The sequence below is a fragment of the Ranitomeya imitator genome, chromosome 1 (assembly GCF_032444005.1).
Source record: "Ranitomeya imitator isolate aRanImi1 chromosome 1, aRanImi1.pri, whole genome shotgun sequence".
NCBI classification, from domain to species: Eukaryota; Metazoa; Chordata; class Amphibia; order Anura; family Dendrobatidae; genus Ranitomeya; species Ranitomeya imitator.
Genome location: NC_091282.1, coordinates 565750764 through 565774422, shown reverse-complemented (window position 1 = coordinate 565774422; position 23659 = coordinate 565750764). Strand labels below are relative to the sequence as shown.

At 44.5% G+C, this 23659-nt stretch overlaps 1 protein-coding gene across 1 annotated transcript in view; it reads left to right on the top strand.

Moving 5' to 3' along the window:
• The window catches only part of LOC138679200 (cyclic AMP-responsive element-binding protein 3-like protein 3), a 534464-nt gene that overhangs the window by 175568 nt on the left and 335237 nt on the right, over nt 1-23659 (top strand). The window contains exons 4-5 of the mRNA XM_069767781.1: nt 21507-21622; nt 21737-21862. Of these exons, the coding sequence (XP_069623882.1) occupies nt 21507-21622; nt 21737-21862 (242 nt within the window). The remainder of the gene's footprint in view (nt 1-21506; nt 21623-21736; nt 21863-23659) is intronic.

Here is a 23659-nt window from a genome sequence, read left to right as displayed (position 1 = left end):
TGTAGAGGTTTCATTTCAAATCCAATGTGGTGGCATGCAGAGCCCAACTCGCGAAAATTGTGTCACTGTCCAAATATTTCTGGCCCTAACTGTATATATAGCACTTTATCTATGCAGTGTTGTTATTTCATGATATTTGTGCTTAGGGATGGTGACTTATGGTTCTGTATTCAGACCTTTTTAAATGGTTTTATATGTTTGTCATGTTCTTTGAGGTGTAATTAAACATTTTTTGATATTTTCACATATTTTATGGGTGTGCATACCATTATTGGTCAAGTCTTTTTTCTTTTGTGTTTACATCTTACATGTATGGCATCACTTTGTAGGATAGAAACACACTTCCTCCTTCTCCTCCTCCTATCTAGACAAATCTTAGCAGAAGCAACTGCCATCTCCTATCTCTATAATGGGAAAGTCTGTCTTCACTGAATACAGATTTTACCTCAGAATTGAGCATTTTGATAACGACTGTTCAATTTTGGCAAAAAAAGATTATCTGATAAGATGTATTACCAAGTTGCCTATTTTCATGTGTACTATTGCTTTATGAAATAACAATTAAAACAATTGTTATGCTTTAAACAGTATCTGAAAATTTTTGGTGCCATTTTATACACATTCTTCTTCAGTCAACTTCAGGAGCAAAAGGAAGGAAACAATATTGCTATCCAGTTTTAAGGTGTGTCTATACATCACCTTTTAGGGGAAGAAGGAAGTAACCATTCACATTGTCAAAATCAGCATAAGTTGCAAAAGTAATTCTTCAGGCACTCACAGCAATTCCAATTTCTTAATTATTACTATAATTTTGGACTATGAAAGGAAGCCAAAGTATTCCCCCCAAAATAAAGTAAATATACAAACCATATGTAGGAAACTCAAGTGGCATCCAAACCTACTACCCATGTGGCACTGACTGATGTCTGCCAGCTTACAGACCGCACCTGATGGCAGTTCTGCTGTTTCAGTTAACCTCATGTCAATAGAGCAGCTCTTCCTTTTCCTCACTACTCTGTTGATGGGGCATCATTGCAGAGATCATGCTGATTGATAGCCAGCATCCTGTAGCTGGGCAGTGAGTAGATAACTTTCAATCAGCATGACATCGGAAGAGACACCCCATCAGCAGAGCAGAGCATAAGAGAAGACGCAACACTGTCAACATGAAATCACTGGGAGCCTGAGCTGTCCATGACTGCTTTGAGACTGCTTTGGCTAGCAGAGAGCTGCGGCGGACAGAACAGGCATAGTGTTAGAAACTACCAGCCTGTTTGTTTTTAGCTAGCCCCATGCCAAAAAAATAATCAAAGTCCCAGATGACACCTTTAACGGTGCAAACCACTGAGCCATTGTGCTGTAAACTATTTTAATGGGATGAAATTTCTAAGCGCTGGTAATTTTTGGTCATTTTAACCCCTTCATGACCCAGCCTATTTTGACCTTAAAGACCTTGCCGTTTTTTGCAATTCTGACCAGTGTCCCTTTATGAGGTAATAACTCAGGAACGCTTCAACGGATCCTAGCGGTTCTGAGATTGTTTTTCGTGACATATTGGGCTTCATGTTAGTGGTAAATTTAGGTCAATAAATTCTGCGTTTATTTGTGATAAAAACGGAAATTTGGCGAAAATTTTGAAAATTTCGCAATTTTCACATTTTGAATTTTTATTCTGTTAAACCAGAGAGATATGTGACACAAAATAGTTAATAAATAACATTTCCCACATGTTTACTTTACATCAGCACAATTTTGGAAACAAAATTTTTTTTTGTTAGGAAGTTATAAGGGTTAAAATTTGACCAGCGATTTGTCATTTTTACAACGAAATTTACAAAACCATTTTTTTTAGGGACCACCTCACATTTGAAGTCAGTTTGAGGGGTCTATATGGCTGAAAATACCCAAAAGTGACACCATTCTAAAAACTGCACCCCTCAAGGTACTCAAAACCACATTCAAGAAGTTTATTAACCCTTCAGGTGCTTCACAGCAGCAGAAGCAACATGGAAGGAAAAATGAACATTTAACTTTTTAGTCACAAAAATTATCTTTTAGCAACAATTTTTTTATTTTCCCAATGGTAAAAGGAGAAACTGAACCACGAAAGTTGTTGTGCAATTTGTCCTGAGTACGCTGATACCTCATATGTGGGGGTAAACCACTGTTTGGGCGCACGGCAGGGCTTGGAAGGGAAGGAGCGCCATTTGACTTTTTGAATCAAAAATTGCTCCACTCTTTAGCGGACACCATGTCACGTTTGGAGAGCCCCCGTGTGCCTAAAAATTGGAGCTCCCCCACAAGTGACCCCATTTTGGAAACTAGACGCCCCAAGGAACTTATCTAGATGCATAGTGAGCACTTTGAACCCCCAGGTGCTTCACAAATTAATCCGTAAAAATGAAAAAGTACTTTTTTTTCACAAAAAAATTCTTTTAGCCTCAATTTTTTCATTTTCACATGGGCAACAGGATAAAATGGATCCTAAAATGTGTTGGGCAATTTCTCCTGAGTACACCAATACCTCACGTGTGGGGGTAAACTACTGTTTGGGCACATGGTAAGGCTCGGAAGGGAAGGAGCGCCATTTGACTTTTTGAATGAAAAATTATTTCCATCGTTAGCGGACACCATGTCGCGTTTGGAGAGCTCCTGTGTGCCTAAACATTGGCGCTCCCCCACAAGTGACCCCATTTTGGAAACTAGACCCCCCAAGGAACTTATTTAGATGCCTAGTGAGCACTTTAAACCCTCAGGTGCTTCACAAATTGATCTGTAAAAATGAAAAAGTACTTTTTTTTCACAAAAAAATTCTTTTCGCCTCAATTTTTTCATTTTCACATGGGCAGTAGGGTAAAATGGATCATAAAATTTGTTGGGCAATTTCTCCCGAGTACGTCGATACCTCAAATGTGGGGGTAAACCACTGTTTGGGCACTCGGCAGGGCTCGGAAGGGAAGGCGCGCCATTTGACTTTTTGAATGGAAAATTAGCTCCAATTGTTAGCGGACACCATGTCGCGTTTGGAGAGCCCCTGTGTGCCTAAACATTGGAGCTCCCCCACAAGTGACCCCATTTTGGAAACTAGACCCCCGAAGGAACTTATCTAGATGCATATTGAGCACTTTAAACCCCCAGGTGCTTCACAGAAGTTTATAACGCAGAGCCATGAAAATAAAAAATAATTTTTCTTTCCTCAAAAATGATTTTTTAGCCTGGAATTTCCTATTTTGCCAAGGATAATAGGAGAAATTGGACCCCAAATATTGTTGTCCTGTTTGTCCTGAGTACGCAGATACCCAATATGTGGGGGTAAACCACTGTTTGGGCGCACGGCAGGGCTCGGAAGGGATGGCACGCCATTTGGCTTTTTAAATGGAAAATTAGCTCCAATCATTAGCGGACACCATGTCACGTTTGGAGAGCCCCTGTGTGCCTAAACATTGGAGATCCCCCAGAAATGACACCATTTTGGAAACTAGACCCCCAAAGGAACTAATCTAGATGTGTGGTGAGGACTTTGAACCCCCAAGTGCTTCACAGAAGTTTATAACGCAGAGCCATGAAAAAAAAAAAAAAATTATTTTCTCAAAAATGATCTTTTAGCCTGCAATTTTTTATTTTCCCAAGGGTAACAGGAGAAATTTGACCCCAAAAGTTGTTGTCCAGTTTCTCCTGAGTACACTGATACCCCATATGTGGGGGTAAATCACTGTTTGGGCACATGCTGGGGCTCGGAAGTGAAGTAGTGACGTTTTGAAATGCAGACTTTGATGGAATGCTCTGTGGGCGTCACGTTGCGTTTGCAGAGCCCCTGATGTGGCTTAACAGTAGAAACCCCCCACAAGTGACCCCATTTTGGAAACTAGACCCCCAAAGGAACTTATCTAGATGTGTGGTGAGCACTTTGAACCCCCAAGTGCTTCATAGAAGTTTATAATGCAGAGCCGTGAAAATAATAAATACATTTTCTTTCCTCAAAAATAATTATTTAGCCCAGAATTTTTTATTTTCCCAAGGGTTACAGAAGAAACTGGACCCCAAAAGTTGTTGTCCAGTTTCTCCTGAGTACGCTGATACCCCATATGTGGGGGTAAACCACTGTTTGGGCACATGCCGAGGCTCGGAAGTGAAGTAGTGACGTTTTGAAATGCAGACTTTGATGGAATGCTCTGTGGGCGTCACGTTGCGTTTGCAGAGCCCCTGATGTGGCTTACCAGTAGAAACCCCCCACAAGTGACCACATTTTGGAAACTAGACCCCGAAAGGAACTTATCTAGATGTGTGGTGAGCACTTTGAACCCCCAAGCGCTTCATAGAAGTTTATAATGCAGAGCCGTGAAAATAATAAATACGTTTTCTTTCCTCAAAAATAATTATTTAGCCCAGAATTTTTTAATTTTCCCAAGGGTAACAGGAGAAATTTGACCCCAATATTTGTTGTCCAGTTTCTCCTGAGTATGGTGATACCCCATATGTGGGGGTAAACTACTGTTTGGGCACATGCCGGGGCTTGGAATTGAAGTAGTGACGTTTTGAAATGCAGACTTTGATGGAATGCTCTGCGGGCGTCACGTTGCGTTTGCAGAGCCCCTGATGTGCCTAAACAGTAGAAACCCCCCACAAGTGACCCCATTTTGGAAACTAGACTCCGAAAGGAACTTATCTAGATGTGTGGTGAGCACTTTGAACCCCCAAGTGCTTCATAGAAGTTTATAATGCAGAGCCGTGAAAATAATAAATACGTTTTCTTTCCTCAAAAATAATTATTTAGCCCAGAATTTTTTATTTTCCCAAGGGTTACAGGAGAAATTGGACCCCAAAAGTTGTTGTCCAGTTTCTCCTGAGTACGCTGATACCCCATGAGTGGGGGTAAACCACTGTTTGGGCACACGTCGGGGCTCAGAAGGGAAGTAGTGACTTTTGAAATGCAGACTTTGATGGAATGGTCTGCGGGTGTCACGTTGCGTTTGCAGAGCCCCTGGTGTGCCTAAACAGTAGAAACCCCCACAAGTGACCCCATTTTAGAAATTAGACCCCCCAAGGAACTTATCTAGATATGTGGTGAGCACTTTGAACCCCCAAGTGCTTCACAGACGTTTACAACGCAGAGCCGTGAAAATAAAAAATCATTTTTCTTTCCTCAAAAATTATGTTTTAGCAAGCATTTTTTTTTATTCACAAGGGTAACAGGAGAAATTGGACCCCAGTAATTGTTGCGCAGTTTGTCCTGAGTATGCTGGTACCCCATATGTGGGGGTAAACCACTGTTTGGGCACACGTCAGGGCTCGGAAGTGAGGGAGCACCATTTGACTTTTTGAATACGAGATTGGCTGGAATCAATGGTGGCGCCATGTTGCGTTTGGAGACCCCTGATGTGCCTAAACAGTGGTAACCCCTCAATTCTACCTCCAACACTAACCCCAACACACCCCTAACCCTAATCCCAACTGTAGCCATAACCCTAAACACAACCCTAACCGCAACACACCCCTAACCACAACCCTAACCCCAACACACCCCTAACCATAACCACAACCCTAATTCCAACCCTAACCCTAAGGCTATGTGCCCACGTTGCGGATTCGTGTGAGATATTTTCGCACCATTTTTGAAAAATCCGCGGGTAAAAGGCACTGCGTTTTACCTGCGGATTTTCCGCGGATTTCCAGTGTTTTTTGTGCGGATTTCACCTGCGGATTCCTATTGAGGAACAGGTGTAAAACGCTGCGGAATCCGCACAAAGAATTGACATGCTGCGGAAAATACAACGCAGCGTTTCCGCGTGGTATTTTCCGCACCATGGGCACAGCGGATTTGGTTTTCCATATGTTTACATGGTACTGTAAACCTGATGGAACACTGCTGCGAATCCGCAGCCAAATCCGCACCGTGTGCACATAGCCTAATTCTAAAGGTATGTGCACACGCTGCGGAAAACGCTGCGGATCCGCAGCAGTTTCCCATGAGTTTACAGTTCAATGTAAACCTACGGGAAACAAAAATCGCTGTGCCCATGCTGCGGAAAAACTGCACGGAAACGCAGCGGTTTACATTCCGCAGCATGTCACTTCTTTGTGCGGATTCTGCAGCGGTTTTACAACTGCTCAAATAGAAAATCGCAGTTGTAAAACCGCAGTGAAATGCGCAGAAAAACCGCGGTAAATCCGCCATAAATCCGCAGCGGTTTAGCACTGCGGATTTATCAAATCCGCAGCGGAAAAATCTGCAGAGGACCAGAATACGTGTGCACATACCGAAACCCTAACCCTAGCCCTAACCCTACCCCTACCCCTAACCCTAACCTTACCCCTACCCCTACCCCTACCCCTAACCCTACCCCTACCCCTAGCCCTAACCCTACCCCTACCCCTAACCCTAACCCTAACCCTAGCCCTAACCCTACCCCTAACCCTAACCCTAACCCTATTCTAACATTAGTGGAAAAAAAAAAATTTCTTTATTTTTTTATTGTCCCTACCTATGGGGGTGACAAAGGGGGGGGGGGGTCATTTATTATTTTTTTTATTTTGATCACTGAGATAGATTATATCTCAGTGATCAAAATGCACTTTGGAACGAATCTGCCGGCCGGCAGATTCGGCGGGCGCACTGCGCATGCGCCCGCCATTTTGGAAGATGGCGGCGCCCGGGAGAAGACGGACGGGACCACGGCTGGATCGGTAAGTATGATAGGGTGGGGGGGGGGACCACGGGGGGGGGATCGGAGCACGGGGGGGGAATCGGAGCGCGGGAGGGGTGGAACGGAGCGCGGGGGGCGTGGAACGGAGCACGGGGGGGCTGGAATGGAGCACGGGGGGGGTGGAACGGAGCACGGGGGGGTGGATCGGAGTGCAGGGGGGGTGATTGGAGCACGGGGGGGTGATTGGAGCACGGGGGGAGCGGACACGAGCACGGGGGGGAGCGGAGCACAGGACGGAGGGGAGCCGGAGCAGTGTACCGGCCAGATCGGGGGGGTGGGGGGGCGATCGGAGGGGTGGGGTGGGGGCACACTAGTATTTCCAGCCATGGCCGATGATATTTCAGCATCGGCCATGGCTGGATTGTAATATTTCACCCGTTATAATGGGTGAAATATTACAAATCGCTCTGATTGGCAGTTTCACTTTCAACAGCCAATCAGAGCGATCGTAGCCACGAGGGGGTGAAGCCACCCCCCCTGGGCTAAACTACCACTCCCCCTGTCCCTGCAGATCGGGTGAAATGGGAGTTAACCCTTTCACCCGATCTGCAGGGACGCGATCTTTCCATGACGCCGCATAGGCGTCATGGGTCGGAATGGCACCGACTTTCATGACGCCTACGTGGCGTCAAAGGTCGGGAAGGGGTTAAAGAAAATGACCTATTTAGTAGTAAAGACATAGTTACATAGTTTCATAGTTATTAAGGTTGAAGGAAGACTATAAGTCCATCTAGTTCAACCCATAGCCTAACCTAACATGCCCTAACATGTTGATCCAGGGGAAGGCAAAAAAACCCCATGTGGCAAAGCGTAAGCTCCACATTGGGGAAAAAAATTCCTTCCCGACTCCACATACGGCAATCAGACTAGTTCCCTGGATCAACGCCCTATCAAGGAATCTAGTGTATATACCCTGTATCATTATACTTTTCCAGAAAGGCATCCAGTCCCCTCTTAAATTTAAGTAATGAATCACTCATTACAACATCATACGGCAGAGAGTTCCATAGTCTCACTGCTCTTACAGTAAAGAATCCGCGTCTGTTATTATGCTTAAACCTTTTTTCCTCCAAACGCAGAGGATGTCCCCTTGTCCCTGTTTCAGGTCTATGATTAAAAAGATCATCAAAAAGGTCTTTGTACTGTCCCCTCATATATTTATGAGCAAAAAAGAAAAAAAATCCAGCTCCAGAAGTAAAATTAAACAAACATTTTTTATTAAATATCTTTAAAAATTGGAAAGCTGCTTACCAAAAATATAAATCACAAAATAAGGATGAAGACAAACATCAATTCGCTGGCGAATTCAGCTATGTCTTTCTTATACACCGGAGACCAGAACTGTGCACAGTATTCTAAGTGTGGTCGAACTAGTGACTTGTATAGAGGTAAAATGATGTTCTCCTCATGAGCATCTATGCCTGTTTTAATGCATCCCATTATTTTATTTGCCTTTGTAGCAGCTGCCTGACACTGGCCACTGAATATGACATTGTCATCCACCCATACACCCAGGTCTTTTTCATTGACGGTTTTGCCCAGAGTTTTAGAATTAAGCACATAATTATACATCTTATTACTTCTACCCAAGTGCATGACCTTACATTTATCCCCATTAAAGCTCATTTGCCATTTATCAGCCCAAGCTTCTAGTTTACATAAATCATCCTGTAATATAAAATTGTCCTTCCCTGTATTGATTACCCTGCAGAGTTTACTGTCATCTGCAAATATTGAAATTCAACTCTGAATGCCCCCTACAAGGTCATTAATAAATATGTTAAAAAGAAGAGGGCCCAATACTGACCCCTGTGGTACCCCACTGCTAACCGCTACCCAGTCCGAGTGTGCTCCATTAATAACCACCCTTTGTTTCCTATCCCTGAGCCAGCTCTCAACCCACTTCCACATATTTTCCCCTATCCCTATTATTCTCATTTTATGTATCAACCTTTTGAGTGGCACCGTATACAAAGCTTTTGAAAAGTCCATATATTCTACATCCACTGGGTTCCCTTGGTCCAATCCGGAACTTACCTCTTCATAGAAACTGATCAAATTAGTCTGACATGAACGGTCCCTAGTAAACCCGTGCTGATACTGGGTCATGAGGTTATTCCTCTTCAGATACTCCAGTATAGCATCCCTTAGAATGCCCTCCAGGATTTTACCCACAGTAGATGTTAAGCTTACTGGCCTATAATTTCCGAGTTCAGTTTTTGTCCCTTTTTTGAATATTGGCACCACATTTGCTATACGCCAGTCCTGTGGTACAGACCCTGTTATTATGGAGTCTTTAAAGATTAAAAATAATGGTCTATCAATGACTGTACTTAATTCCTGCAGTACTCGAGGGTGTATCCCATCCGGGCCCGGAGATTTGTCAATTTTAGTGATTTTTAGACGCTGTCGCACTTCCTGCTGGGTTAAGCAGGTGACATTTAATGGGGAATTTTTTATCACTAGTCATTTTGTCTGCCATGGGATTTTCTTGCGTAAATACTGATGAAAAAAAGTCATTTAGCATATTGGCTTTTTCCTCATCCTCATCCACCATTTCACCCAGACTATTTTTAAGGGGGCCAACACTATCATTTTTTAGTTTCTTACTATTTACGTAGTTAAAGAATATTTTGGGATTATTTTTACTCTCTCTGGCAATGAGTCTCTCTGTCTCAATCTTTGCTGCCTTGATTTGCTTTTTACAGAATTTATTTAATCTTCTGTATTTATTTAATGCCTCATCACTACCTACTTCCTTTAATTCTCTAAATGCTTTCTTTTTGTCACTTATTGCGCCCCTTACAGCTCTATTTAACCATATTGGTTTCCTCCTATTTCTAGTATGTTTATTCCCATACGGTATATACTGTGCACAGGTCCTATCCAGGATGCTAATAAATGTCTCCCATTTTCTTTGTGTATTTTTGTGTCTCAGGATATCGTCTGTTATGGACCTGGTGGTTAGGAGCACCCGGAACGACCTGATAGTTAAACTGGAACAGGACAAGCTCTGGGAAGTGGGAGCTCTGCTGACCGCAACCCCTAATCCTATCACACACACTAAAAATAGCCGTGGATTGCTCCTAATGCTCCCTATGCAACTCGTCACAGCCTAAGAGCTAACTAGCCCTAAAGATAGAAAATAAAGCCTACCTTGCCTCAGAGAAATTCCCCAAAGGAAAAGGCAGCCCCCCACATATATTGACTGTGAGTAAAGATGAAAGTCACAAACACAGAAATGAAATAGGTTTCAGCAAAGGGAGGCCCGACTTACTAAACAGACTGAGGATAGGAAAGGTAACTTTGCGGTCAGCACAAAATACTACAAAAGACCACGCAGAGTGTGCAAAAAGACCTCCGCACCGACTCACGGTGCGGAGGTGCCACTCTGCATCCCAGAGCTTCCAGCTAGCAAGGCAAAATCATGATAGCAGGCTGGACAAGAAAACAATAAACAAATGATAAACTAGCAGGGACTTAGCTTCTGCTGGAGTAGACAGGTCACCAGAAAGATCCAGGAGAGAACTGAACCAGTACAAAAACATTGACAGCTGGCATGGAGTAACGATCTAAGTGGAGTTAAATAGAGCAGCCAGCCAAAGGATTAACTACGTCACCTGTGGAAGGAACCTCAGAAGCAGCAGCTCCACTCACAGCCACCAGAGGGAGTCCAAGGACAGAACTCGCCGAAGTACCATTCATGACCACAGGAGGGAGTTCAATAACGGAATTCACAACAGTACCCCCCCCCTTGAGGAGGGGTCACCGAACCCTCACCAGGGCCCCCAGGCCGACCAGGACGAGCCAAATGAAAGGCACGAACCAGATCGGCAGCATGAACATCAGAGGCAAAAACCCAGGAATTATCTTCCTGACCATAACCCTTCCACTTGACCAGGTACTGGAGTTTCCGTCTCGAAATACGAGAATCCAAAATCTTCTCCACCACATACTCCAACTCCCCCTCGACCAACACCGGGGCAGGAGGATCAATGGAGGGAACCATAGGCGCCACGTATCTCCGCAATAACGACCTATGGAACACATTATGGATGGCAAAAGAAGCTGGAAGGGCCAAACGAAATGACACAGGATTGAGAACCTCAGAAATCTTATACGGACCGATGAAACGAGGCTTAAACTTAGGAGAGGAAACCTTCATAGGAACATAACGACACGACAACCAAACCAAATCCCCAACACGAAGTCGGGGACCAACACAGCGCCGGCGGTTAGCGAAACGTTGAGCCTTCTCCTGGGACAATGTCAAATTGTCCACCACATGAGTCCAAATCTGCTGCAACCTGTCCACCACAGTATCCACACCAGGACAGTCCGAAGACTCAACCTGCCCTGAAGAGAAACGAGGATGGAAACCAGAATTACAGAAAAAAGGAGAAACTAAAGTAGCCGAGCTGGCCCAATTATTAAGGGCGAACTCAGCCAAAGGCAAAAAGGACACCCAATCATCCTGAGCAGCAGAAACAAAGCATCTCAGATATGTCTCCAAAGTCTGATTAGTTCGCTCGGTTTGGCCATTTGTCTGAGGATGGAAAGCCGAAGAAAAAGACAAATCAATGCCCATCCTAGCACAAAAGGACCGCCAAAACCTTGAAACAAACTGGGAACCTCTGTCCGAGACGATGTTCTCCGGAATGCCATGCAAACAAACCACATGCTGGAAAAACAATGGCACCAAATCAGAGGAGGAAGGCAACTTAGACAAGGGTACCAAATGGACCATCTTAGAGAAGCGATCACAAATCACCCAAATGACCGACATCCTTTGAGAGACAGGGAGATCTGAAATAAAATCCATAAAAATATGCGTCCAGGGCCTCTTTGGGACTGGCAAGGGCAAAAGCAACCCACTGGCACGAGAACAGCAGGGCTTTGCCCGAGCACAAGTCCCACAGGACTGCACAAAAGAACGCACATCCCGCGACAATAAGGCCACCAAAAGGATGTAGCCACCAAATCTCTGGTACCAAGGATTCCAGGAGGACCAGCCAACACCGAACAATGAACCTCAGAGATAACTCTACTAGTCCATCTATCAGGGACAAACAGTTTCTCCGCTGGACAACGGTCAGGTCTATCAGCCTGAAACTTCTGCAGCACCCGCCGCAAATCAGGGGAGATGGCAGACAAAATTACCCCCTCTTTGAGAATACCCGCCGGCTCAGGAACACCCGGATAGTCAGGCACAAAACTCCTTGATAGGGCATCAGCCTTCAAATTCTTAGAGCCCGGAAGGTACGAAACCACAAAATCAAAACGGGCGAAAAACAGCGACCATCGAGCCTGTCTAGGACTCAACCGTTTGGCAGACTCGAGATAAGTCAAATTCTTGTGATCCGTCAAGACCACCACACGATGCTTGGCTCCTTCAAGCCAATGTCGCCACCCCTCGAATGCCCACTTCATGGCCAACAACTCTCGATTGCCAACATCATAATTGCGCTCACCAGGCGAGAACTTTCTAGAAAAGAAGGCACATGGTTTCATCACCGAGCCATCAGAACTTCTTTGCGACAAAACAGCCCCTGCTCCAATCTCAGAAGCATCAACCACGACCTGAAACGGGAGCGAAACATCTGGCTGGCACAACACAGGGGCAGAAGAAAAACGACGCTTCAACTCCTGAAAAGCCTCTACAGCCACAGAAGACCAATTGACCACATCAGCACCTTTCTTGGTCAAATCAGTCAACGGTTTAACAACACTAGAAAAATTAGCGATGAAGCGACGATAAAAATTAGCAAAGCCCAGGAACTTCTGCAGGCTCTTCACAGATGTCGGCTGAGTCCAATCATAAATGGCCTGAACTTTAACAGGGTCCATCTCGATAGTAGAAGGGGAAAAAATGAAACCCAAAAATGAAACCTTCTGAACTCCAAAGAGACACTTTGACCCCTTCACAAACAAGGAATTCGCACGAAGGACCTGGAACACCATTCTGACCTGCTTTACATGAGACTCCCAATCATCCGAAAAGACGAACATATCATCCAAATATACAATCAGGAATCTATCCAGGTACTCTCGGAAGATGTCATGCATAAAGGACTGAAATACTGATGGAGCATTAGAAAGCCCGAATGGCATAACCAGGTACTCAAAATGGCCCTCAGGCGTATTAAATGCTGTTTTCCATTCATCGCCCTGTTTAATACGCACAAGATTATACGCCCCTCGAAGATCTATCTTGGTGAACCAACTAGCCCCCTTAATTCGAGCAAACAAATCAGACAGCAGCGGCAAAGGGTACTGAAATTTGACTGTACTTATTAAGAAGACGGTAATCAATACAAGGTCTCAAAGAACCATCCTTCTTGGCCACAAAAAAGAACCCTGCTACTAACGGTGATGACGACGGGCGAATATGACCTTTCTCCAAGGATTCCTTTATATAACTCCGCATAGCGGCGTGCTCTGGCACAGATAAATTGAACAGTCGGCCCTTAGTAAACTTACTACAAGGAATCAAATTAATTCCACAATCGCAATCCCTATGAGGAGGTAGGGCACTGGATTTGGGCTCATCAAATACATCCCGGTAATCCGACAAAACTCAGGGACTTCAGAAGGAGTGGAAGGCGAAATTGACAGTAATGGAACATCACCATGTACCCCCTGACAACCCCAGCTGGACACAGACATAGATTTCCAATCCAATACTGGATTATGGACCTGTAGCCATGGCAACCCCAAAACGACCACATCATGCAGATTATGCAACACCAAAAAGCAAATATCCTCCTGATGTGCAGGAGCCATGCACATGGTCAATTGGGTCCAGTACTGAGGCTTATTCTTGGCCAAAGGCGTAGCATCAATTCCTCTCAATGGAATAGGATACTGCAAGGGCTACAAGAAAAAACCACAGCGACTAGCAAACTCCAAGTCCATCAAATTCAGGGCAGCGCCTGAATCCACAAATGCCATAACAGAATAGGATGACAAAGAGCAAATCAGAGTAACGGACAGAAGAAATTTAGACTGTACCGTACTAATGGTGGCAGACCTAGCGAACCGCTTAGTGCGCTTAGGACAATCGGAGATAGCATGAGTGGAATCACCACAGTAAAAACACAGCCCATTCCGTTCAGCTCTGGTCAAAGTCCTATCACATTGCATAGGCTCAGGCCTATGCTCAGAGAATACCGCCAAATGGTGCACAGCTTTGCGCTCACGCAAGCGCCGATCGATCTGAATGGCCAAGGACATAGATTCATTCAGACCAGCAGGCATGGGAAATCCCACCATGACATCCTTAAGGGCTTCAGAAAGACCCTTTCTGAAAATTGCCGCCAGGGCACACTCATTCCACTGAGTAAGCACAGACCACTTTCTAAACTTCTGACAATATACCTCCGCTTCATCCTGACCCTGACACAAAGCCAGCAAGATTTTCTCTGCCTGATCCACTGAATTTGGTTCATCATAAAGCAATCCAAGCGCCAGAAAAAAACGCATCTACATCACGCAAAGCAGGATCTCCTGGCGCAAGGGAAAATGCCCAGTCTTGAGGGTCGCCACGTAACAAAGAAATAATGATTTTTACTTGTTGAACGGGGTCACCTGAGGAGCGAGGTTTCAAAGCAAGAAACAGTTTACAATTATTTTTGAAATTCAGGAACTTAGATCTATCCCCAGAAAACAAATCAGGAATTGGAATCCTAGGCTCTGACATCGGATTCTGAACCACAAAATCTTGAATGTTTTGTACCCTTGCAGTGAGATGATCCACACAAGAGGACAGACCTTGAATGTCCATATCTACACCTGTGTCCTGAACCACCCAGAGGTTAAGGGGAAAAGAAAGACAAAACACACTGCAAAGAAAAAAAATGGTCTCAGAACTTCTCTTATCCCTCTATTGAGATGCATTAACACTTTTGGCCAGCTGTACTGTTATGGACCTGGTGGTTAGGAGCACCCGGAACGACCTGATAGTTAAACTGGCACAGGACAAGCTCTGGGAAGTGGGAGCTCTGCTGACTGCAACCCCTAATCCTATCACACACTAAAAGTAGCCGTGGATTGCTCCTAACGCTCCCTATGCAACTCGTCACAGCCTAAGAGCTAACTAGCCCTAAAGATAGAAAATAAAGCCTACCTTGCCTCAGAGAAATTCCCCAAAGGAAAAGGCAGCCCCCCACATATATTGACTGTGAGTAAAGATGAAAGTCACAAACACAGAAATGAAATGGGTTTCAGCAAAGGGAGGCCCGACTTACTAAACAGACTGAGGATAGGAAAGGTAACTTTGCGGTCAGCACAAAATACTACAAAAGACCACGCAGAGTGTGCAAAAAGACCTCCGCACCGACTCACGGTGCGGAGGTGCCACTCTGCATCCCAGAGCTTCCAGCTAGCAAGGCAAAATCATGATAGCAGGCTGGACAAGAAAACAATAAACAAATGATAAACTAGCAGGGACTTAGCTTCTGCTGGAGTAGACAGGTCACCAGAAAGATCCAGGAGAGAACTGAACCAGTACAAAAACATTGACAGCTGGCATGGAGTAACGATCTAAGTGGAGTTAAATAGAGCAGCCAGCCAAAGGATTAACTACGTCACCTGTGGAAGGAACCTCAGAAGCAGCAGCTCCACTCACAGCCACCATGGACAGAACTCGCCGAAGTACCATTCATGACCACAGGAGGGAGTTCAATAACGGAATTCACAACAATCGTCCCAGTTAATTGCACCAAGATCCTCTCTCATACGTTGGAAATTTGCCCTCCTGAAGTTTAGTGTCCGTGTAACCCCTCTATTACACATCTTTTTAAAGGATACATGAAAACTTATTCTTTTGTCATCGCTATTTTCCAAGTGACCCCCAACCCTTATATTTGCTATGCGGTCTGGCCTGTTGGTTAATATTAGGTCTAGCAGTGCCTCCCTTCTTGTTGGGTCCTGAAGCAGTTGTGAAAGGTAATTGTCTCTCATAGTTGTCAAAAACAGATTACCTTTGCTGGAACTGCAGGTTTCTGTTCCCCAATTTATTTCAAGGTAGTTGAAGTCCCCCATAATAATGACTTCTCCTTGAGTCGCAGGTTCATCTATTTGCTTTACGAGGATATTCTCCATTGCTTCCATTATTTTGGGAGATTTATAACAAACCCCTATCAGTAATTTATTTTTCCCCCTCCCCTTATCTCCACCCACAGGGATTCTACATTTTCATTAAATTCACCTATATTATCACGCAGGATGGGTTTTAAGGACGATTTTACATATAGACACACCCCACCCCCTCGCTTATCTGTACGGTAATTTCTGAACAGACTATAACCCTGCAAGTTAACAGCCCAGTCATGGCTCTCATCCAGCCACGTTTCAGATATCCCAACCATGTCATAGCTATGCTCCAACAACATTAGTTCTAATTCGTCCATTTTGTTGGCGAGGCTTCTGGCATTAGTGTACATGCACTTGATGTTCCTCTCTGTACCTTTATTTCTTAAATTATTAACTGTTCTAACCCCACCCCCCATGCCACCGCCACCCCCAACTTCCTTATTTGTGCCCAGGTCTCTATCTGCACTATCTTCCCCTCTTATAAAATGAATACCCTCCCCCCAATTCCTAGTTTAAACACTCCTCCAACCTTCTAGCCATTTTCTCCCCCAGCACAGCTGCACCTTCCCCATTGAGATGCAGCCCGCCCCTATCGTAGAGCCTGTAGCCAACTGAGAAGTTGGCCCAGTTCTGCAGGAACCCAAACCCCTCCTTCCTACACCAATTCTTGAGCCACTTATTAACCTCCCTAATCTCCCGTTGCCTCTCTGGCGTGGCACGTGGTACAGGCAGTATTTCGGAAAATACCACGTTGGAGGTCCTTGCTTTCAGCTTGCGGCCTAATTCCCTGAAATCATCTTTAAGGACCATCCACCTACCTATAACTTTGTCATTTGTGCCAATATGCACCATGACCGCTGGGTCCTCACCAGCCCCTCCCAGTAATCTGTCCACCCGATCAGCGATGTGTCGGACTCGAGCGCCAGGTAGGCAGCACACCGTTCGACGATCCCTGTCTTTGTGACAGATTGCCTTATCTGTTCCCCTAATAATTGAGTCGCCCACTACCAGCACCTGTCTGGCCTGCCCTGCTCTCCTATTTCCCTCATTACTGGAGCAGTCACTCCTCCGGCTTTCGGAGGACATGCCTGGCTGCAGCAGTGCTACCCCTGTACTGGCACCCCCTCATCTGCCAACTTAGCAAACTTATTGGGGTGTTCCAGATCAGGACTAGCCTCCATGGCACTCTTCCCTCTACCCCGCTTCCTGTCACCCAGCTTGCTACTTCATCGTCCTGCAGCTCCATCCTACCATCCCCCCCATCTATCCCATTGAGCGTCTGCTCCGTGAGCAGAAGACTCCTCTCCATATTGTCTATGGATCTCAGTGTTGCCAGCTGCACATTCAGAATCTGGGTTTCCAAATGCACAACGTGCTCACATCTCGCACAGCAGTGTGCACCCTTGATTGCCTGCTCAAGGATTGCATACATGTGGCAAGACGCGCACTGGATGGCATTAACAATAGTGGAGCACATTTCCTAATGGGGATTGCACCAGACAGAAAAGTTTAATAAAAAATAAATAAATACAAAGTATTAATAAAAAACAGACAGCAATTCAGTAATTCCTCCCTTGGAAACTCCCTGACTCCAAAGTCACTGAATCACAAGTCACACTTACCGCCGTCCACACTTACGCTCTGGTCACACTCAGCTCTCTCACACTCGCTATGATGAAGATTTATAGATTTTTTTTTCTCTAGTTCCCCTTAACAGCAATTTTCCTTGCTGTTCAAATGCACTTCCAGACGTTGCTCATTTGCAAACAAAATATGCAAGTAAGCCATCCACTGCTTTACGTATATTTTGAAAAATTTTCATTAATAGAATAGTGTTTAATTTTAGAAAGATAAACAAAAATATAGAATAGTTGTCACTAGTGTTGAGCATTCCGATACCGCAAGTATCGGGTATCAGCCGATACTTGCGGTATCGGAATTCCGATACCGAGATCCGATACTTTTGTGGTATCGGGTATCGGTATCGGATACATAGAGATGTGTAAAATAAAGAATTAAAATAAAAAATATTGATATATTTACCTCTCCGGCGGCCCCTGGACTCAGCGCGGGTAACCGGCAGGCTTCGTTGTTCAAAATCAGCGCTTTTAGGACCTGAGAATCACGTCCCGGCTTCTGATTGGTCGCGGGCCGCCCATGTGACCGCCACGCGACCAATCACAAGCCGCGACGTCACCGCAAGCTATTAACGCGCTCATTTTTAAAAATGAGCGCGTTAATGACTTTCAAAGACGTAGCGGCTTGTGATTGGTCGCGTGGCCGCGACCAATCACAATCTGCGACGTCACCGCAAGCTATTAACGCGCTCATTTTTAAAAATGAGCGCGTTAATGACTTTCAAAGACATAGCGGCTTGTGATTGGTCGCGTGGCCGCGACCAATCACAATCCGCGACGTCACCGCAAGCTATTAACGCGCTCATTTTTAAAAATGAGCACGTTAATGACTTTCAAAGACGTAGCGGCTTGTGATTGGTTGCGTGGCCGCGACCAATCACAAGCCGCGACGTCACCGCAAGCTATTAACGCGCTCATTTTTAAAAATGAGCGCGTTAATAGCTTGCGGTGACGTCGCGGCTTGTGATTGGTCGCGTGGCCGCGACCAATCACAAGCCGCTACGTCTTTGAAAGTCATTACCGCGCTCATTTTTAAAAAATGAGCGCGTTAAGGACCTGCGAATGACGTCACGGCTTGTGATTGGTCGCGTGGCGGTCACATGGGCGGCCCGCGACCAATCAGAAGCCGGGACGTGATTCTCAGGTCCTAAAAGCGCTGATTTTGAACAAAGAAGCCTGCCGGTTACCCGCGCTGAGTTCTTCGGCCGCCGGAGAGGTAAATATATCAATATTTTTTATTTTAATTCTTTATTTTACACATCCCTATGGATCCCAGGGCCTGAAGGAGAGTTTCCTCTCCTTCAGACCCTGGGAACCATGAGAATACCTTCCGATACTTGATGTCCCATTGACTTGTATTGGTATCGGATATCGGTATCGGCGATATCCGATATTTTTCGGGTATCGGCCGATACTATCCGATACCGATACTTTCAAGTATCGGACGGTATCGCTCAACACTAGTTGTCACTGGAATGTAATACAATGCATATTTGTCCTTGTTGGGCAATGCCAAGAATCTCATGTCTGTAAGTTCTCTCAAATAGTTTAAATGCGATGGATTAGTGACCTTTAACCCCTTAACGACCGCTGATACGCCTTTTAACGGTGGCAGTTAAGGGTACTTAAACCACAGCGCCGTTAATTAACGGTGCTGTGGAAAAAGTAAATAGCGCCCCCCAGAGTCGGATTTTCTCCGGAGTCTCGGCTGCCGGGGGTAGCCGAGACCCCAGAGAACATGGTTCAGGTTTTTTTTTACCGACCCCGCTTTTGCGATCGCCGGTAATTAACCGTTTACCGGCGATCGCAAAAAAAACCGCAATTTCTTAATGTCTCTGTCCTCCGATGTGATCGCACATCAGAGGACAGAGAAAAGGGGTCCCCGATCGCCCCCCGATACTCATGTGTGTTCCCCGGTGCAGTGTCGCCATCTGCCGGCCGGCAGGAGAAGAGCAGTTGGGGCTCTTCCGAGCTCTGCCGTGCGCCCAAACAGTGGTTTACCCCCACATATTGGGTACCAGCATACTCAGGACAAATTGGACAACAACTTTTGGTGTCCAATTTCTCTTGTTACCCTTGTGAAAATAAAAACTTGGGGGCTAAAAAATATTTTTTTGTGAAAAAAAAATATTTTTTATTTTCACGACTCTGCATTCTAAACTTCTGTGAAGCACTTGGGCATTCAAAGTTCTCACCACACATCTAGATAAGTTCCATGGGGGGTCTAGTTTCCAAAATGGGGTCACTTGTTGGGGGTTTCTACTGTTTAGGCACATCAGGGGCTCTCCAAACGCGACATGGCGTCCGATCTCAATTCCAGCCAATTCTACTTTGAAAAAGTAAAATGGTACTCCTTCTCTTCCAAGCTCTGCGGTGCGCCCAAACAGTGGTTTACCCCCACATTTGGGGTATTGACGTACTCAGGAGAAATTGCACAACATCTTTTGTGGTCTAATTTCTCCTGTTACCCTTGTGAAAATAAAAATTTGGGGGCAAAAAATCATTTTTGTAGAAAAAATGCAATTTTTTATTTTCATGGCTCTACGTTATAAACTTCTGTGAAGCACATGGGTGTTCAAAGTGCTCACCACACATCTAGATAAGTTCCTTAAGGGGTCTAGTTTCCAAAATGGTGTCACATGTGGGGGGTTTCCACTGTTTAGGCACATCAGGGGCTCTTCAAACGCGACATGGCGTCCAATCTCAATTCCAGCCAATTCTACATTGAAAAAGTAAAACGGCACTCCTTCTCTTCCAAGCTCTGCGGTGCGCCCAAACAGTGGTTTACCCTCACATATGGGGTATCGACGTATTCAGGAGAAATCGTACAACAATTTTTGTGGTCTAATTTCTCCTGTTACCCTTGTGAAAATAAGAATTTGTGGGCGAAAATATCATTTTTGTGTAAACAAATGCGATTTTTTTATTTTCACGGCTCTACGATATAAACTTCTGTGAAGCACTTGGGGGTTCAAAGTGCTCACCACACATCCAGATAAGTTCCTTAAGGGGTCTAGTTTCCAAAATGGTGTCACTTGTTGGGAGTTTCCACTGTTTAGGCACATCAGGAGCTCTCTAAACGTGACATGGCGTCCAATCTCAATTCCAGCCAATTCTGCATTGAAAAAGTCAAACGGCGCTCCTTCAATTCCAAGATCTGCGGTGCGCCCAAACAGTTGTTTACCCCCACATATGGGGTATTGGCGTATTCAGGAGAAATTGCATAACAAAATTTATGGTTACATTTCTGTTTTTACACTTGTGAAAATAAAAAAAAATGGTTCTGAATTAAAATGTTTGCAAAAAAAAGTTAAATGTTCATTTTTTCCTTCCACATTGTTTCAGTTCCTGTGAAGCACGTAAAGGGTTAATAAACTTCTTGAATGTGGTTTTGAGAACCTTGAGAGATGTAGTTTTTAGAATGGTGTCACACTTCGTTATTTTCTATCATATAGACCCCTCAAAATTACTTCAAATGTGATGTGGTCCCTAAAAAAATGGTGTTGTAAAAATGAGAAATTGCTGGTCAACTTTTAACCCTTACAACTCCCTAACAAAATAAAAAAATTTTTCCAAAATTTTGCTGATGTAAAGTAGACATGTGGGAAATGTTATTTTTTAACTATTTTTTTGTGACATATCTCTCTGATTTAAGGGCATAAAAATACAAAGTTTGAAAATTGCAAAATTTTAAAAATTTTCGCCATATTTCCATTTTTTTCATAAATAATCGCAAGTAATATCGAAGAAATGTTACCACTATCATGAAGTACAATATGTCACAAAAAACAGTCTCAGAATCAGCGGGATCCGTTGAAGCGTTCCAGAGTTATAACCTCATAAAATGACAGTGGTCAGAATTGTAAAAATTGGCTCGGTCATTAAGTACCAAATTGGCTCTGTCACTAAGGGGTTAAAGGACTTTTGAAAGTCTGATGGCATCAAATGTCTTTATTCTATTTTCTTTGCAGTATGTCTTCTTACAATGCTCCTGTACAGATATACGACATAGCTGCATGAATTATCAATAGATGGATAATTACAATTTTAACTCCATATCTTCCTTTTTTAGACTTGTGGACCGGACAGCCTTGTAGGGAGGACAATATGAAAATTAATTCTCAGGGCAGAGATATATCATATTCCCTGACTGTAAAAGACCTTTTGCTATCAAATAACTTTGATTTGGTAAGCTTTACATTAATTTAAAAGCAGACATTTGCTTAACCAAAATGTTATATTATTTGCATTTTAATGCTCTTCACCTCACTTTTTTAATTTGCAATGATTTTCTCAAAGCAGCAGCCTAGCTTCCCATCAAGTGGTCGGATTTCTGGGACTTGTGGTGAATTATTTCTGACTGAAGATGAAAAGAAACTTCTTTCAAAGGAAGGGGTAACACTGCCTACTCAGCTACCACTCACAAAGGTAATATGAGGATCACAGTAGTGTTTGATGATTTTACTCTTAACCATTGTTAGGCTTGGTTCCCATTGCGTTAATGGGAACGCGCTAACGGACAGCGTTGCACGGCGAAATTAACGCCGTGCAACGCGTCCGTTAGCGCGCCCATTCACGGCAATGGGAACGCGCAGCACTAGCGCGTGCCATGTTCGGCACGCGCTAGCGACGCGCCGGTGTTTCCTGGCGCGCCGCGGACGCTGCTTGCAGCGTCCAAGGCGCGCCCGCGGTCCGTTCCCCGCTCTCGCAGATCGGGGATCTGCGAGAACGGGGACGTTACCGCGACCCCGGGACGCGGCCACATAAAAACATTGCGTTAGCGCAACCCGCTAGCGCTATCGCTAAACGGGTTGCACTAACGCAATGTGACCCTAGCCTTAGAGAAGGGATTTCCAACCTACTCAGGTGTTCTGTCTTTTAGGTACCTACGCAATGAAGCAATAATCAGAGAGACACACGCTCGTTGTCTGTCCAAATAGTCTCTGGTCTTTTATTTCTAGGGCTGGGCTTATAAAGGCCCAGGATCAAAAGGAAATGTAGAGTTACATAATAAATTGGCACAAATGAATGTCTTATACAATAAGTTGAAAAAAACATCCTGGGATACAAGATGGATGAGGTGAAAGAATGCGGGGAGTTGTTGTGCATGTCTGCGGTTTTATTAGATTTTGGCTGAACATTCTGGATTTTGGGAAATTCTGACCACTACTATGTAAGATATTCGGGAAATAAGACTCAGATGATAATCTTGTGCAATACTTTGTTTTTCGGCTATTTTCCTGATAATTAACAAAATGAAGATTAACCATTTCATTAACAATTCCCCTCTTTTTATCATCTGATCTACCTTGCCCTAGCTGATCCCTTCCTGTTACTCAGGTCTGCAAGATAACCCTACTTCACGAAATACATGGCTTATCCAGTGTATATGAAACCAAACCAAAAAGAACACTCTACATATGCTGCCCACGAGTTGAATTCTCATAGTCCTCATATCATAGGCATATTAACATCAAATGGACACTCCTACTAGCACTATACAACCAAATAAATCAATGGAGTACTCAGTCCAAACAAATCTTCCTTTTTTCAAAACATGTAAAGTACTTTATTAAATAATTAATGAATACATTAGCACAAAGTATAATACAAAAACAGGGTAAGGGTAGTCACAGGTACCCGGCTCATACTGATAAAGTGCATAGTGCTCATAATCTACATGAGAAGCTCATCTCCCATTCATATCACATATAGCATCACAAGTATCCACACTGTGGTGGCATATCAATATGCAGTTAAATGCTAATATTTATTAGGGGGCTTACCCATAACAGCGTGGAGTGCCGGGCCCGTGTCACGCCGCCACCGACGCGCGTTTCGCAGATCTTTATCAAGGTGCGGTAATCAGGTGTGTGGGGGCCGCCATTTAATACCCGTAGGAGCCGGAAACTGCGTAGCCGGCGCATGTCCCCTGACTTGTGCGCGGCCGAAGACATCACTTCCGGCGGGCGGGACAACACTGCGTGTCAGCATCACCATAAATATGATGTAACTGGAACGCATATGTTCTCCCTATTCGCCATCAGCCATGCCCCGTAACGCACCACAGAGGACATGCGCACCACAGGATCCGGACAAGATTAAACACCAAGCTGGGACAGCAATCGGACCGGAGGGACAGAGAGAGTGCTACCGCCACATTAATACATATCGGCCGTGAATAAACGTGATACATTTATATTATACGTACCATCATTATATAAA